The sequence below is a fragment of the Metopolophium dirhodum genome, chromosome 1 (genome assembly GCF_019925205.1).
Source record: "Metopolophium dirhodum isolate CAU chromosome 1, ASM1992520v1, whole genome shotgun sequence".
Taxonomy (NCBI): domain Eukaryota; kingdom Metazoa; phylum Arthropoda; class Insecta; order Hemiptera; family Aphididae; genus Metopolophium; species Metopolophium dirhodum.
In genome coordinates, this window is record NC_083560.1 from 95,606,141 (window position 1) to 95,620,388 (window position 14,248).

General features: G+C 30.8%; 1 protein-coding gene and 1 long non-coding RNA gene across 2 annotated transcripts; both read left to right on the forward strand.

Moving 5' to 3' along the window:
* Positions 1 to 3,393: 3,393 nt before the first annotated feature.
* Positions 3,394 to 4,205, forward strand: LOC132933597 (uncharacterized). Its single transcript, XR_009662908.1, has 2 exons — positions 3,394 to 3,548; positions 3,673 to 4,205. It is a non-coding gene; the product is annotated as an uncharacterized LOC132933597 (long non-coding RNA).
* A 123-nt stretch (positions 4,206 to 4,328) lies between these two features.
* On the forward strand, positions 4,329 to 6,870 carry LOC132933596 (zinc finger MYM-type protein 1-like). The gene has a single exon (XM_060999862.1). It carries the CDS (start codon positions 4,774 to 4,776, stop codon positions 6,868 to 6,870), a length of 2,097 nt encoding a protein of 698 aa, XP_060855845.1. The 5' UTR covers positions 4,329 to 4,773.
* The last annotated feature ends 7,378 nt before the right edge of the window (positions 6,871 to 14,248 follow it).

Here is a 14,248-nt window from a genome sequence, read left to right on the forward strand (position 1 = left end):
AAGTTTTAGCTGCTACTGAAATAAGTATTAATACAATTATGTATTTCAATACAATGTTCCCCAATTTCCAAGAAAAAAATAAAGATAGTGTTATAAGATAAAACAGATGATAGTACAATAGTATGTGGACATAAAACTGTTCTATATAGTATCAGGGAGTCAATTAAATTCAATGTTGCCTAATTTCGTAGAAAAATATAAAGATTGTGTTATAAGAGAATTAGATTCTATTGACTTACAACTCTTACAAGAAGATATAAAATAAATAGAAGTATGTTTAGTTATAGTTTGTGATTGAGAAAAACGTATTTATCGTAAAATATTTATAATACTTTTCAGCTAATGGGTTTAGTACATTAAAGGCTATAAATACTCCTGTGTTGGGCTTAAGTTTATAGTCAAGGAAAATATTCATAATGATCTACTCATTCATAAGGCTGATTTATGCTTGAAAAATGTGCGTAGATTGTTGTTAAGCTTTTTAATGAAATATATTGAGGGTTATGAATACTCCTAGGTTTATTTAAGTATATGGTCAAGATACATACCTATTATTAACATTTCATTCATATGGCATATCTCCAGTATAAATTCTAATGAAAGTTTGATAACCTAGCAAAATTTACATTTAGAATCTGGATTTCATACTGGAGAAATGCCATATAAATGAATTATTTATAATAAATAGTAGGATGTTGACTTAATTTTGATACAAGGGAAAAGTGATTAGAATATATTTTAGCTTTTAGATGAAATAAGTTAAGGGCTATGAATACTAGTGAGTTAGTTTTAGGTTTATAATCAACAATAATATTTATTGCCAACAATACATCTACACGGCTACATTTCCGTATAAATTCTAATGGAAGTTTGATACCCTAGCAAAATTTACATATAGAACCTAAATTTCATACGGAAATGAAACAGTATAAATGTTTTATTAATAATATATAGCATATGTTCATTTAAAAATGATGATTGGAACAGCGGCGTATTTATGGGGGGGGGGGGGGGGGGGTATGGGAGATAGATCCCCCTTGGCCTTTTTTTTTTTTTTTTGAGGTACTAAAGGTATAACCTACCTACTTTAATTATATGGTACTTAATTGTTTTTGTCATTTTTGTTTAACAGTCCACAATTCCGAGTAAATATGTTCGAAAACCAAGTACGAGGAACTACGTAAATTATAAGCCGGGAGTTTTAGAGGCATGTTTGAGAGCCATTACTACTAAAACAATGACCTGATGCGCGGCATCAGCATACTACAAAGTACCTAGAGCGACTACCAAAAATAAACTGAAAAAAATACATGGTAAGAAAATTGGCTGTCTTACAACTTTTAGTGTGGCCGAGGAAATTAGCTTTGTGCGCAACATTGTACCAAATTTTTTTTTGGAAGAGTTAAAGATATGCGTTGATGCCAGCTATGTTTTTACTGACTCTGAAATACAAGACAGAGGCGTTTGACTTTAAAAGACCTGCTGTTGTGCCTTATTCTTATAAGTATTCGTATTCTCCCAAAGAAAAGACTCATACTTACACGAAATGCAAAGGTTTGACGAAAGTTGTCAGCTACCATAAGATTGTATTAATTGACGATTCGCAGATTCTATTGGCAAAATCGAAGTAGCTTGGCACTGGGACATGATACAGATCTAGATGCAGACAAACTTCTAGACCTGATTATTGTCCCCGTACAACGTCAAAAAAAACCCCCTCGACGGAACCCATCTTGCCGTGGTAGGGGGCTCACCGGCCACTAACACGAATATGTAATTTTAGCTGCTAAATATATAATTGCCTCTCACATAGGGTATATGAAATCCTACAATCTTTACGCGAGTATGTAGTTTTAGCTGCTACTAAAACAAAGTGTTAATACAATTATGTATTTCAATACCTACAATGTTTCATAATTTCAAAGAAAAAAATTAAGATAGTGTTATTAAATCCACAATTCTAGACATTGTAAGAACGGCTCTTAGTAGACTTTATATATTCAGGGGAAATCATAGTCACTGAAAAAAATGTACTGGTATAATATAGAAATATTTGATTGTGAAAGAGGTGAAACCACATAATATAATATACATTTAGGGTATTTCAAAACCTACAATCATTACCCAAGTATGAAGTTTTAGCTGCTACTGAAATAAGTATTAATACAATTATGTATTTCAATACAATGTTCCCCAATTTCCAAGAAAAAAATAAAGATAGTGTTATAAGATAAAACAGATGATAGTACAATAGTATGTGGACATAAAACTGTTCTATATAGTATCAGGGAGTCAATTAAATTCAATGTTGCCTAATTTCGTAGAAAAATATAAAGATTGTGTTATAAGAGAATTAGATTCTATTGACTTACAACTCTTACAAGAAGATATAAAATAAATAGAAGTATGTTTAGTTATAGTTTGTGATTGAGAAAAACGTATTTATCGTAAAATATTTATAATACTTTTCAGCTAATGGGTTTAGTACATTAAAGGCTATAAATACTCCTGTGTTGGGCTTAAGTTTATAGTCAAGGAAAATATTCATAATGATCTACTCATTCATAAGGCTGATTTATGCTTGAAAAATGTGCGTAGATTGTTGTTAAGCTTTTTAATGAAATATATTGAGGGTTATGAATACTCCTAGGTTTATTTAAGTATATGGTCAAGATACATACCTATTATTAACATTTCATTCATATGGCATATCTCCAGTATAAATTCTAATGAAAGATTGAGAACCTAGCAAAATTTACATTTAGAATCTGGATTTCATACTGGAGAAATGCCATATAAATGAATTATTTATAATAAATAGTAGGATGTTGACTTAATTTTGATACAAGGGAAAAGTGATTAGAATATATTTTAGCTTTTAGATGAAATAAGTTAAGGGCTATGAATACTAGTGAGTTAGTTTTAGGTTTATAATCAACAATAATATTTATTGCCAACAATACATCTACACCATAGGCGTGCGCACGGGGGATGCCGGGTATGCCATGGCATCCCCTGCGGAGGTCATCTTTATCATAGTTTATGGTTGTAAATATTTTGATCAAAATTTAAAACATTTTGGTTTTTGACCAAAATATTTTTATTTTTACTTACAAAAATGTTTAGAGTTTAAATGATATCTAATATCAATTAGATTGCGAATGATGCTCATATTTTCTATAGATAATAGCTGATAGTAGATACCATAACCATGATGTTGGCATAATAGCTTGATTATGTGAATTATTATTTTTACATTATCTTAAATCGTGTTCACAAACGACCACGGTTACCACGGTCCGCGATATAGGCATATACATGATAAAATAATGTTCTTTTATCATGGGCATATATTTAATCATATCTCATATTCTCATTGTCACTATTAACATTATCAACATTCTCATCATGACATTACACCACAGAATTTTATAAAAAAAACGTTATTCTGTCATTATTCTAACACACAATAATCATGGCAGCTAAAAGTAAAAAATTGAAAACTTTGCATGAGTTTTTTATGCCAAACACATCAAAACGAAATTCCGGTAAGTTTATATTAATTATATTAGTACTTTAATATAATATAATCCACATATCCACAGTCTATACATATTATGTAAGCTGTTTTATTTAACTTATGAATTAATAATATTCATTTTATTAATTTAGGTGACAATGATCCAGATGATCCAGTAACATTAGAACAGTGTAGTCAAACAGTGGTAGAATCCGAAAAAATTACTGTACATGAGCTGTTAGGTATTTATTTACAATTATTTTAATAATGTTTTATTTAACTTATGAATTAATAATATTCATTTTATTAGCCTAACCTAACCTTGTATTACCTAATGTTTATGTTCAGTTCTAGACTGTATTTATAGATGCATTGTCTCTAGTTAAATATTTAATTTATAACTTATAATATATTATGTAATATGTATATCCTAATTCCTAATGATTTTGTTTCATAAATGTCTTATATTGTGAAATACCCTGTGGCCTGTATGGCTGTATATTAACATATTAGTTAGTAGTAACTTAGTACCTGTCTATTGTCTAATATGTATTTATTTAATAACATTGATGTTAAATGTTGTAATTAAATATTTTGTATATAACTTAAAAAAATTGTGTTGTTTATTTTTTTTGTGTTGCTCTGTAAGAGTTAATATAATAAATAAATTATAGTTTATAAGGTATCTATTATTTAATCAGTGAAATTGCAAGACATACATTTTTTTTTGTAGGTGAGTAATTTTTACGCTTGAGTTTTAATATGACTTTAACCTGACATATTTTTGCTTATAGTAGGTAAGTTTTATTTGAACTTTTAACAAAGTTTAAAAGTTTTAATAATGTTAAACTTTTTTTGCATTTATCATGATGCATTTCAAATTTCAATATCATTACCTAACATAGTAACATGTACATATTTATCAAAATGAAATAAAGTAAACATTTTTATAAGTACCTAGTACCTACCTATTTGTGTTGCTGTCTTTTATTTAGCATAGTATATTTGACAAGGATGTTGCATGATTGTATTATATTAGGTACATATAAATTAACAAGTATTTTACTTTTCATCTTTTTCTATTTTAATATAATAATACAGTATTCTGTATCTTTAAATAATTATTAGACTCAGTATGTGACCATTATGATTGTGACCCTGAAGATCCAGCGAATACAGATAATACAGCACCAACTTATCGATTAGAGCGAAAACAGAGAATACATAAAGGGCCATTCCAGCCAAAATTAAAAATGTATCCCAGGACACAATTCGGTAATAGAGCTCGAAGTTTCCAAAGCGCCTGGTATGATGATTTTAGCTGGCTAGAATATAGTTTGAAACTTGATAGAGCATTTTGTTTTGTGTGCCGAATGTTTAACACAGCTTCTGGGTTAAATGTTGGGCAGATAGATTTAGCTTTTACAAAAAAAGGTTTTCAAAATTGGAGTTCTGCTACTACAAAATTTAAAAAACACCAAAATTCAAAAACCCATAATTTCACCATGACAGCGTATCACAATTTTTTGAGTTCAAAACCAATTGACGTCACCTTGGATGAATCTAGAGAGCTGGCCATAAGTGAAAGAGAAAAACAGAGGTTATACAATCGAAGCATCCTGCATAGATTGATAGACATAACATTGTGTTTAGCTAAAAGTGGCAAACCATTTCGTGGACACTTTGAAAATGATTCCCATGTGTGTAAAGGTTTATTTTTAGATATTGTGGACATATTGAAAAAATATGATTCAACATTACAAACACATTTACAAAAAGGGCCACAAAATGCCAAGTATATAAGCAATCATATACAAAATGATTTATTGGCTTCTATTAATAATGTAATGAAACGTTGTATTGAAAAAAAAGTAAGTAACCGTCTTGTTACGATAATGGCTGATGAGACTAGCGATGTGGGACATCACGAACAGATGTCTGTGGTTATACGCTACTTTGATGACGAAGCATGTAAACCTGTTGAACAGTTTATTGGCATCCAACGTTTGACTGCAGTAGATGCCAATACTATATTTAATAGTTTATCAAACAAAATTGCTCAGTTTAATATTAATTGGAAATCAGTCATAGCTGTATGTTTTGATGGAGCCTCAGCTATGTCTGGAAAATTTAACAGTGTACAGGCCAAAGTCAAGGAAATTAATCCATGCGCATTGTATGTTCACTGTTATGGCCATTGCTTAAATTTAACCTTGGTTGATAGCTTAGGGAATAAGAACCGGATTATATTTGATTTTTTTGGCTGTGTTCAACTTATATACAGTTTCATTGAAGGAAGTCCAACGAGGCACGCTGTTTTTGAAAAAATTGTTCAAGAAACAAATTCTAAATTGAAAACTCTTAAGACGCTTTCAACAACCAGATGGGCATGTCGTGCTGAGGCTGTCACAGCTGTTGAAAATAACTATTCATCTGTTATTCAGTGTCTTCAAGAAATTGCCAATAACACTAAATATTCAGAGGTAAGAGCAAAAGCTAATGGTATTCTTTATCAAATGAAGAGTTTCAATTTTATTTTTGCACTTTATATGTTGAAACCTATTTTAATTCAAATTCAAATTGTCAGTGCTCAGTTACAAGCTCCCAACTTGGATTTATTGGGAGCAGTATCTATTGTTAATGCTTTAAAAAAATCTTTAGGTGAGTTAAGAAACAACGATGATAAATATTCTACACTTTATGATAATGTTCTTAAAGTTTGTAGTGAATTTGAAATTGATATACCATGTGTCAAAAATAGAAAGGTTTCTACAAAAATAGAAAATAACAAAACACAGCATACACACATAGATAAAAAAAGTGAAATGAAATACTGTGTATTCTTTACTGTGTTAGATGATATGTGCAACGGTCTTGAAAATCGTTTCAACCAGGAAACTTTAAATATTATTAGTTCAATAGGCCGCTTAATACAACTGAAAGCTGAACAGTTTGATATTGATTTGCTATCTCAAACATTTTCACTCAATAATGATGAATTAGAAGGCGAGCAAAGTCTTCTACGTTCCATGCCAGATTTTATACCAGGCACATCAACTAAAACAATTTATCAATGGTTGGAAAACTTATCAACAAGTCAAAACTTTTTAAACATTCATAAGGCATTGAAACTTTTTGTAACAATTCCAGTTACCAGCTGCTCATGCGAAAGAGCTTTTTCTAAACTCAGTTTGGTAAAAACGAAATTAAGAAGCCGTATGAAGCAGGAGAGATTAGATGATATGATGATGATTTTCATTGAACAAGAATTAGCATCGCAGATAAATCCCGAAGATGTAATTGACGAGTTTAAGAATCTGCATCCTTTTGAGAGAAGATTAGAACTCTAATACTATTTAATTTCTTTATAAATATTGTTAAATATATAATTAAAAATAATAATTAAAAACTATGTTTTGTATATATATTTGTGATGATTCTGATTTTTGGATTCGATACATTATAAATCATGCTCTTTGACTATCACCTTTTTATTTATAATATACAGAGTTATTGGGGAGTGATTTTTTTTGTATTGGGTTAGGTACTTTTAAAAATATTGGCATCCCCTGCGAAAAAAGTCTGCGCACGCCTATGATCTACACGGCTACATTTCCGTATAAATTCTAATGGAAGTTTGATACCCTAGCAAAATTTACATATAGAACCTAAATTTCATACGGAAATGAAACAGTATAAATGTTTTATTAATAATATATAGCATATGTTCATTTAAAAATGATGATTGGAACAGCGGCGTATTTATGGGGGGGGGGGGGGGGGTATGGGAGATAGATCCCCCTTGGCCTTTTTTTTTTTTTTTTTGAGGTACTAAAGGTATAACCTACCTACTTTAATTATATGGTACTTAATTTTTTTTGTCATTTTTGTTTAACAGTCCACAATTCCGAGTAAATATGTTCGAAAACCAAGTACGAGGAACTACGTAAATTATAAGCCGGGAGTTTTAGAGGCATGTTTGAGAGCCATTACTACTAAAACAATGACCTGATGCGCGGCATCAGCATACTACAAAGTACCTAGAGCGACTACCAAAAATAAACTGAAAAAAATACATGGTAAGAAAATTGGCTGTCTTACAACTTTTAGTGTGGCCGAGGAAATTAGCTTTGTGCGCAACATTGTACCAAATTTTTTTTTTGGAAGAGTTAAAGATATGCGTTGATGCCAGCTATGTTTTTACTGATTCTGAAATACAAGACAGAGGCGTTTGACTTTAAAAGACTTGCTGTTGTACCTTATTCTTATAAGTATTCGTATTCCCCCAAAGAAAAGACTCATACTTACACGAAATGCAAAGGTTTGACGAAAGTTGTCAGCTACCATAAGATTGTATTAATTGACGATTCGCAGATTCTATTGGCAAAATCGAAGTAGCTTGGCACTGGGACATGATACAGATCTAGATGCAGACAAACTTCTAGACCTGATTATTGTCCCCGTACAACGTCAATAAAAACCCCATAGACGGAACCCATCTTGCCGTGGTGGGGGGCTCACCGGCCACTAACACAAATATGTAATTTTAGCTGCTAAATATATAATTGCCTCTCACATAGGGTATATGAAATCCTACAATCTTTACGCGAGTATGTAGTTTTAGCTGCTACTAAAACAAAGTGTTAATACAATTATGTATTTCAATACCTACAATGTTTCATAATTTCAAAGAAAAAAATTAAGATAGTGTTATTAAATCCACAATTCTAGACATTGTAAGAACGGCTCTTAATAGACTTTATTTATTCAGGGGAAATCATAGTCACTGAAAAAAATGTACTGGTATAATATAGAAATATTTGATTGTGAAAGAGGTGAAACCACATAATATAATATACATTTAGGGTATTTCAAAACTTACAATCATTACCCAAGTATGAAGTTTTAGCTGCTACTGAAATAAGTATTAATACAATTATGTATTTCAATACAATGTTCCCCAATTTCCAAGAAAAAAATAAAGATAGTGTTATAAGATAAAACAGATGATAGTACAATAGTATGTGGACATAAAACTGTTCTATATAGTATCAGGGAGTCAATTAAATTCAATGTTGCCTAATTTCGTAGAAAAATATAAAGATTGTGTTATAAGAGAATTAGATTCTATTGACTTACAACTCTTACAAGAAGATATAAAATAAATAGAAGTATGTTTAGTTATAGTTTGTGATTGAGAAAAACGTATTTATCGTAAAATATTTATAATACTTTTTAGCTAATGGGTTTAGTACATTAAAGGCTATAAATACTCCTGTGTTGGGCTTAAGTTTATAGTCAAGGAAAATATTCATAATGATCTACTCATTCATAAGGCTGATTTATGCTTGAAAAATGTGCGTAGATTGTTGTTAAGCTTTTTAATGAAATATATTGAGGGTTATGAATACTCCTAGGTTTATTTAAGTATATGGTCAAGATACATACCTATTATTAACATTTCATTCATATGGCATATCTCCAGTATAAATTCTAATGAAAGTTTGATAACCTAGCAAAATTTACATTTAGAATCTGGATTTCATACTGGAGAAATGCCATATAAATGAATTATTTATAATAAATAGTAGGATGTTGACTTAATTTTGATACAAGGGAAAAGTGATTAGAATATATTTTAGCTTTTAGATGAAATAAGTTAAGGGCTATGAATACTAGTGAGTTAGTTTTAGGTTTATAATCAACAATAATATTTATTGCCAACAATACATCTACACGGCTACATTTCCGTATAAATTCTAATGGAAGTTTGATACCCTAGCAAAATTTACATATAGAACCTAAATTTCATACGGAAATGAAACAGTATAAATGTTTTATTAATAATATATAGCATATGTTCATTTAAAAATGATGATTGGAACAGCGGCCGTATTTATGGGGGTGGGGGGGGGGGGGGTATGGGAGATAGATCCCCCTTGGCCTTTTTTTTTTTTTTTTGAGGTACTAAAGGTATAACCTACCTACTTTAATTATATAGGGTACTTAATTTTTTTTGTCATTTTTTGTTTAACAGTCCACAATTCCGAGTAAATATGTTCGAAAACCAAGTACGAGGAACTACGTAAATTATAAGCCGGGAGAGTTTTAGAGGCATGTTTGAGAGCCATTACTACTAAAACAATGACCTGATGCGCGGCATCAGCATACTACAAAGTACCTAGAGCGACTACCAAAAATAAACTGAAAAAAATACATGGTAAGAAAATTGGCTGTCTTACAACTTTTAGTGTGGCCGAGGAAATTAGCTTTGTGCGCAACATTGTACCAAATTTTTTTTTGGAAGAGTTAAAGATATGCGTTTGATGCCAGCTATGTTTTTACTGACTCTGAAATACAAGACAGAGGCGTTTGACTTTAAAGACCTGCTGTTGTGCCTTATTCTTATAAGTATTCGTATTCTCCCAAAGAAAAGACTCATACTTACACGAAATGCAAAAGGTTTGACGAAAGTTGTCAGCTACACTAAGATTGTATTAATTGACGATTCGCAGATTCTATTGGACAAAATCGAAGTAGCTTGGCACTGGGACATGATACAGATCTAGATGCAGACAAACTTCTAGACCTGATTATTGTCCCCGTACAACGTCAAAAAAAACCCCCTCGACGGATTCCCATCTTGCCGTGGTAGGGGGTCTCACCGGCCACTAACACGAATATGTAATTTTAGCTGCTAATATATATAATTGCCTCTCACATAGGGTATATGAAAATCCTACAATCTTTACGCGAGTATGTAGTTTTAGCTGCTACTAAAACAAAGTGTTAATACAATTATGTATTTCAATACCTACAATGTTTCATAATTTCAAAGAAAAAAATTAAGATAGTGTTATTAAAATCCACATATTCTAGACATTGTAAGAACGGCTCTAGGACTTTATACTTTATTTCAGGGGAAAATCATAGTCACTGAAAAAAATGTACTGGATAATAATAAGAAATATTTGATTGTGAAAGAGGTGAAACCACATAATATAATATACATTTAGGGTATTTCAAAACCTACAATCATTACCCAAGTATGAAGTTTTAGCTGCTACTGAAATAAGTATTAATACAATTATGTATTTCAATACAATGTTCCCCAATTTCCAAGAAAAAAATAAAGATAGTGTTATAAGATAAAACAGATGATAGTACAATAGTATGTGGACATAAAACTGTTCTATATAGTATCAGGGAGTCAATTAAATTCAATGTTGCCATAATTTCGTAGAAAACATAATAAAAGATTGTGTTATAAGAGAATTAGATTCTATTGACTTACAACTCTTACAAGAAGATATAAAATAAATAGAAGTATGTTTAGTTTATAGTTTGTGATTGAGAAAAACGTATTTATCGTAAAAATATTTATAATACTTTTCAGCTAATGGGTTCTAGTACATTAAAGGCTATAAATACTCCTGTGTTGGGCTTAAGTTTATAGTCAAGGAAAATATTCATAATGATCTACTCATTCATAAGGCTGATTTATGCTTGAAAAATGTGCGTAGATTGTTGTTAAGCTTTTTATGAAATATATTGAGGGGTTATGAATACTCCTAGGTTTATTTAAGTATATGGTCAAGATACATACCTATTATTAACATTTCATTTCATATGGCATATCTCCAGTATAAATTCTAATGAAAGTTTGATAACCTAGCAAAATTTACATTTAGAATCTGGATTTCATACTGGAGAAATGCCATATAAATGAGATTATTTATAATAAATAGTAGGATGTTGACTTAATTTTGATACAAGGGAAAAGTGATTAGAATATATTTTAGCTTTAGATGAAATAAGTTAAGGGCTATGAATACTAGTGAGTTAGTTTTAGGTTTATAATCAACAATAATATTTCATTGCCCAACAATACATCTACACGGCTACATTTCCGTATAAATTCTAATGGAAGTTTGATACCCTAGCAAAAATTTACATATAGAACCTAAATTTCATACGGAAATGAAACAGTATAAATGTTTTATTAATAATTATATAGCATATGTTCATTTAAAAATGATGATTGGAACAGCGGCGTATTTATGGGGGGGGGGGGGGGGGGTATGGGAGATAGATCCCCCTTGGCCTTTTTTTTTTTTTTTTTTGAGGTACTAAAGGTTTAACCTACCTACTTTAATTATATGGTACTTAATTTTTTTTGTCATTTTTGTTTAACAGTCCACAATTCCGAGTAAATCTGTTCGAAAACCAAGTACGAGGAACTACGTAAATTATAAGCCGGGAGTTTTAGAGGCATGTTTGAGAAGCCATTACTACTAAAACAATGACCTGATGCGCGGCATCAGCATACTACAAAGTACCTAGAGCGACTACCAAAAATAAACTGAAAAAAATACATGGTAAGAAAATTGGCTGTCTTACAACTTTTAGTGTGGCCGAGGAAATTAGCTTTGTGCGCAACATTGTACCAAATTTTTTTTTGGAAGATGTTAAAGATATGCGTTGATGCCAGCTATGTTTTTACTGACTCTGAAATACAAGACAGAGGCGTTTTGACTTTAAAAGACCTGCTGTTGTGCCTTATTCTTATAAGTATTCGTATTCTCCCAAAGAAAAGACTCATACTTACACGAAATGCAAAGGTTTGACGAAAGTTGTCAGCTACCATAAGATTGTATTAATTGACGATTCAGCAGATTCTATTGGCAAAATCGAAGTAGCTTGGCACTGGGACATGATACAGATCTAAGATGCAGACAAACTTCTAGACCTGATTATTGTCCCCAGTACAACGTCAAAAAAAACCCCCTCGACGGAACCCATCTTGCCGTGGTAGGGGGCTCACCGGCCACTAACACGAATATGTAATTTTAGCTGCTAAATATATAATTGCCTCTCACATAGGGTATATGAAATCCTACAATCTTTACGCGAGTATGTAGTTTTAGCTGCTACTAAAACAAAGTGTTAATACAATTATGTATTTCAATACCTACAATGTTTCATAATTTCAAGAAAAAAATTAAGATAGTGTTATTAAATCCACAATTCTAGACATTGTAAGAACGGCTCTTAGTAGACTTTATATATTCAGGGGAAATCATAGTCACTGAAAAAAAATGTACTGGTATAATATAGAAATATTTGATTGTGAAAGAGGTGAAACCACATAATATAATATACATTTAGGGTATTTCAAAACCTACAATCATTACCCAAGTATGAAGTTTTAGCTGCTACTGAAATAAGTATTAATACAATTATGTATTTCAATACAATGTTCCCCAATTTCCAAGAAAAAAATAAAGATAGTGTTATAGATAAAAACAGATGATAGTACAATAGTATGTGGACATAAAAACTGTTCTATATAGTATCAGGGAGTCAATTAAATTCAATGTTGCCTAATTTCGTAGAAAAATATAAAGATTTGTGTTATAAGAGAATTAGATTCTATTGACTTACAACTCTGACAAGAAGATATAAAATAAATAGAAGTATGTTTAGTTATAGTTTGTGATTGAGAAAAAACGTATTTATCGTAAAAATATTTATAATACTTTTTAGCTAATGGGTTTAGTACATTAAAGGCTATAAATACTCCCTGTGTTGGGCTTAAGTTTATAGTCAAGGAAAATATTCATAATGATCTACTCATTCATAAGGCTGATTTAGTGCTTGAAAAATGTGCGTAGATTGTTGTTAAGCTTTTTAATGAAATATATTGAGGGTTATGAATACTCCTAGGTTTATTTAAGTATATGGTCAAGATACATACCCTATTATTAACATTTCATTCATATGGCATATCTCCAGTATAAATTCTAATGAAAGTTTGATAACCTAGCAAAATTTACATTTAGAATCTGGATTTCAATACTGGAGAAATGCCATATTAAATGAATTATTTATAATAAATAGTAGGATGTTGACTTAATTTTGATACAAGGGAAAAGTGATTAGAATATATTTTAGCTTTTAGATGAAAATAAGTTAAGGGCTATGAATACTAGTGAGTTAGTTTTAGGTTTATAATCAACAATAATATTTATTGCCAACAATACATCTACACGGCTACATTTCCGGTATAAAATTCTAATGGAAGTTTGATACCCTAGCAAAATTTACATATAGAACCTAAATTTCATACGGAAATGAAACAGATATAAATGATTTATTAATAATAATATAGCATATGTTCATTTAAAAATGATGATTGGAACCAGCGGCAGTATTTATGGGGCGGGGGGGGGGAAGGATGGGAGATAGATCCCCTTGGCCTTTTTTTTTTTTTTTTTGAGGTACTAAAGGTATAACCTAACTACTTTAATTATATGGTACTTATTTTTTTTAGTCATTTTTTGTTTAACAGTCCACAATTCCGAGTAAATATGTTCGAGAAACCAAGTTACGAGGAACTACGTAAATTATAAAGCCGGGAGTTTTAGAGGCATGTTTGAGAGCCATTACTACTAAAAACGAATGACCTGATGCGCGGCATTCAGCATACTACAAAGTACCTAGAGCGACTACCAAAAATAAACTGAAAAAAATACATGGTAAGAAAATTGGCTGTCTTACAACTTTTTAGTGTGGCCGAGGAAAATTAGCTTTGTGCGCAACATTGTACCAAATTTTTTTTTGGAAGAGTTAAAGATATTGCGTTGATGCCAGCTATGTTTTAGCTGACTCTGAAATACAAGACAGAGGCGTTTTTGACTTTAAAAGACCTGCTGTTGTGCCTTATTA

Excerpts from the sequence above, each read along its gene's own strand:
- LOC132933596 (XM_060999862.1), top strand. The coding sequence starts at position 4,774 with ATGTATCCCAGGACACAATTCGGTAATAGAGCTCGAAGTTTCCAAAGC.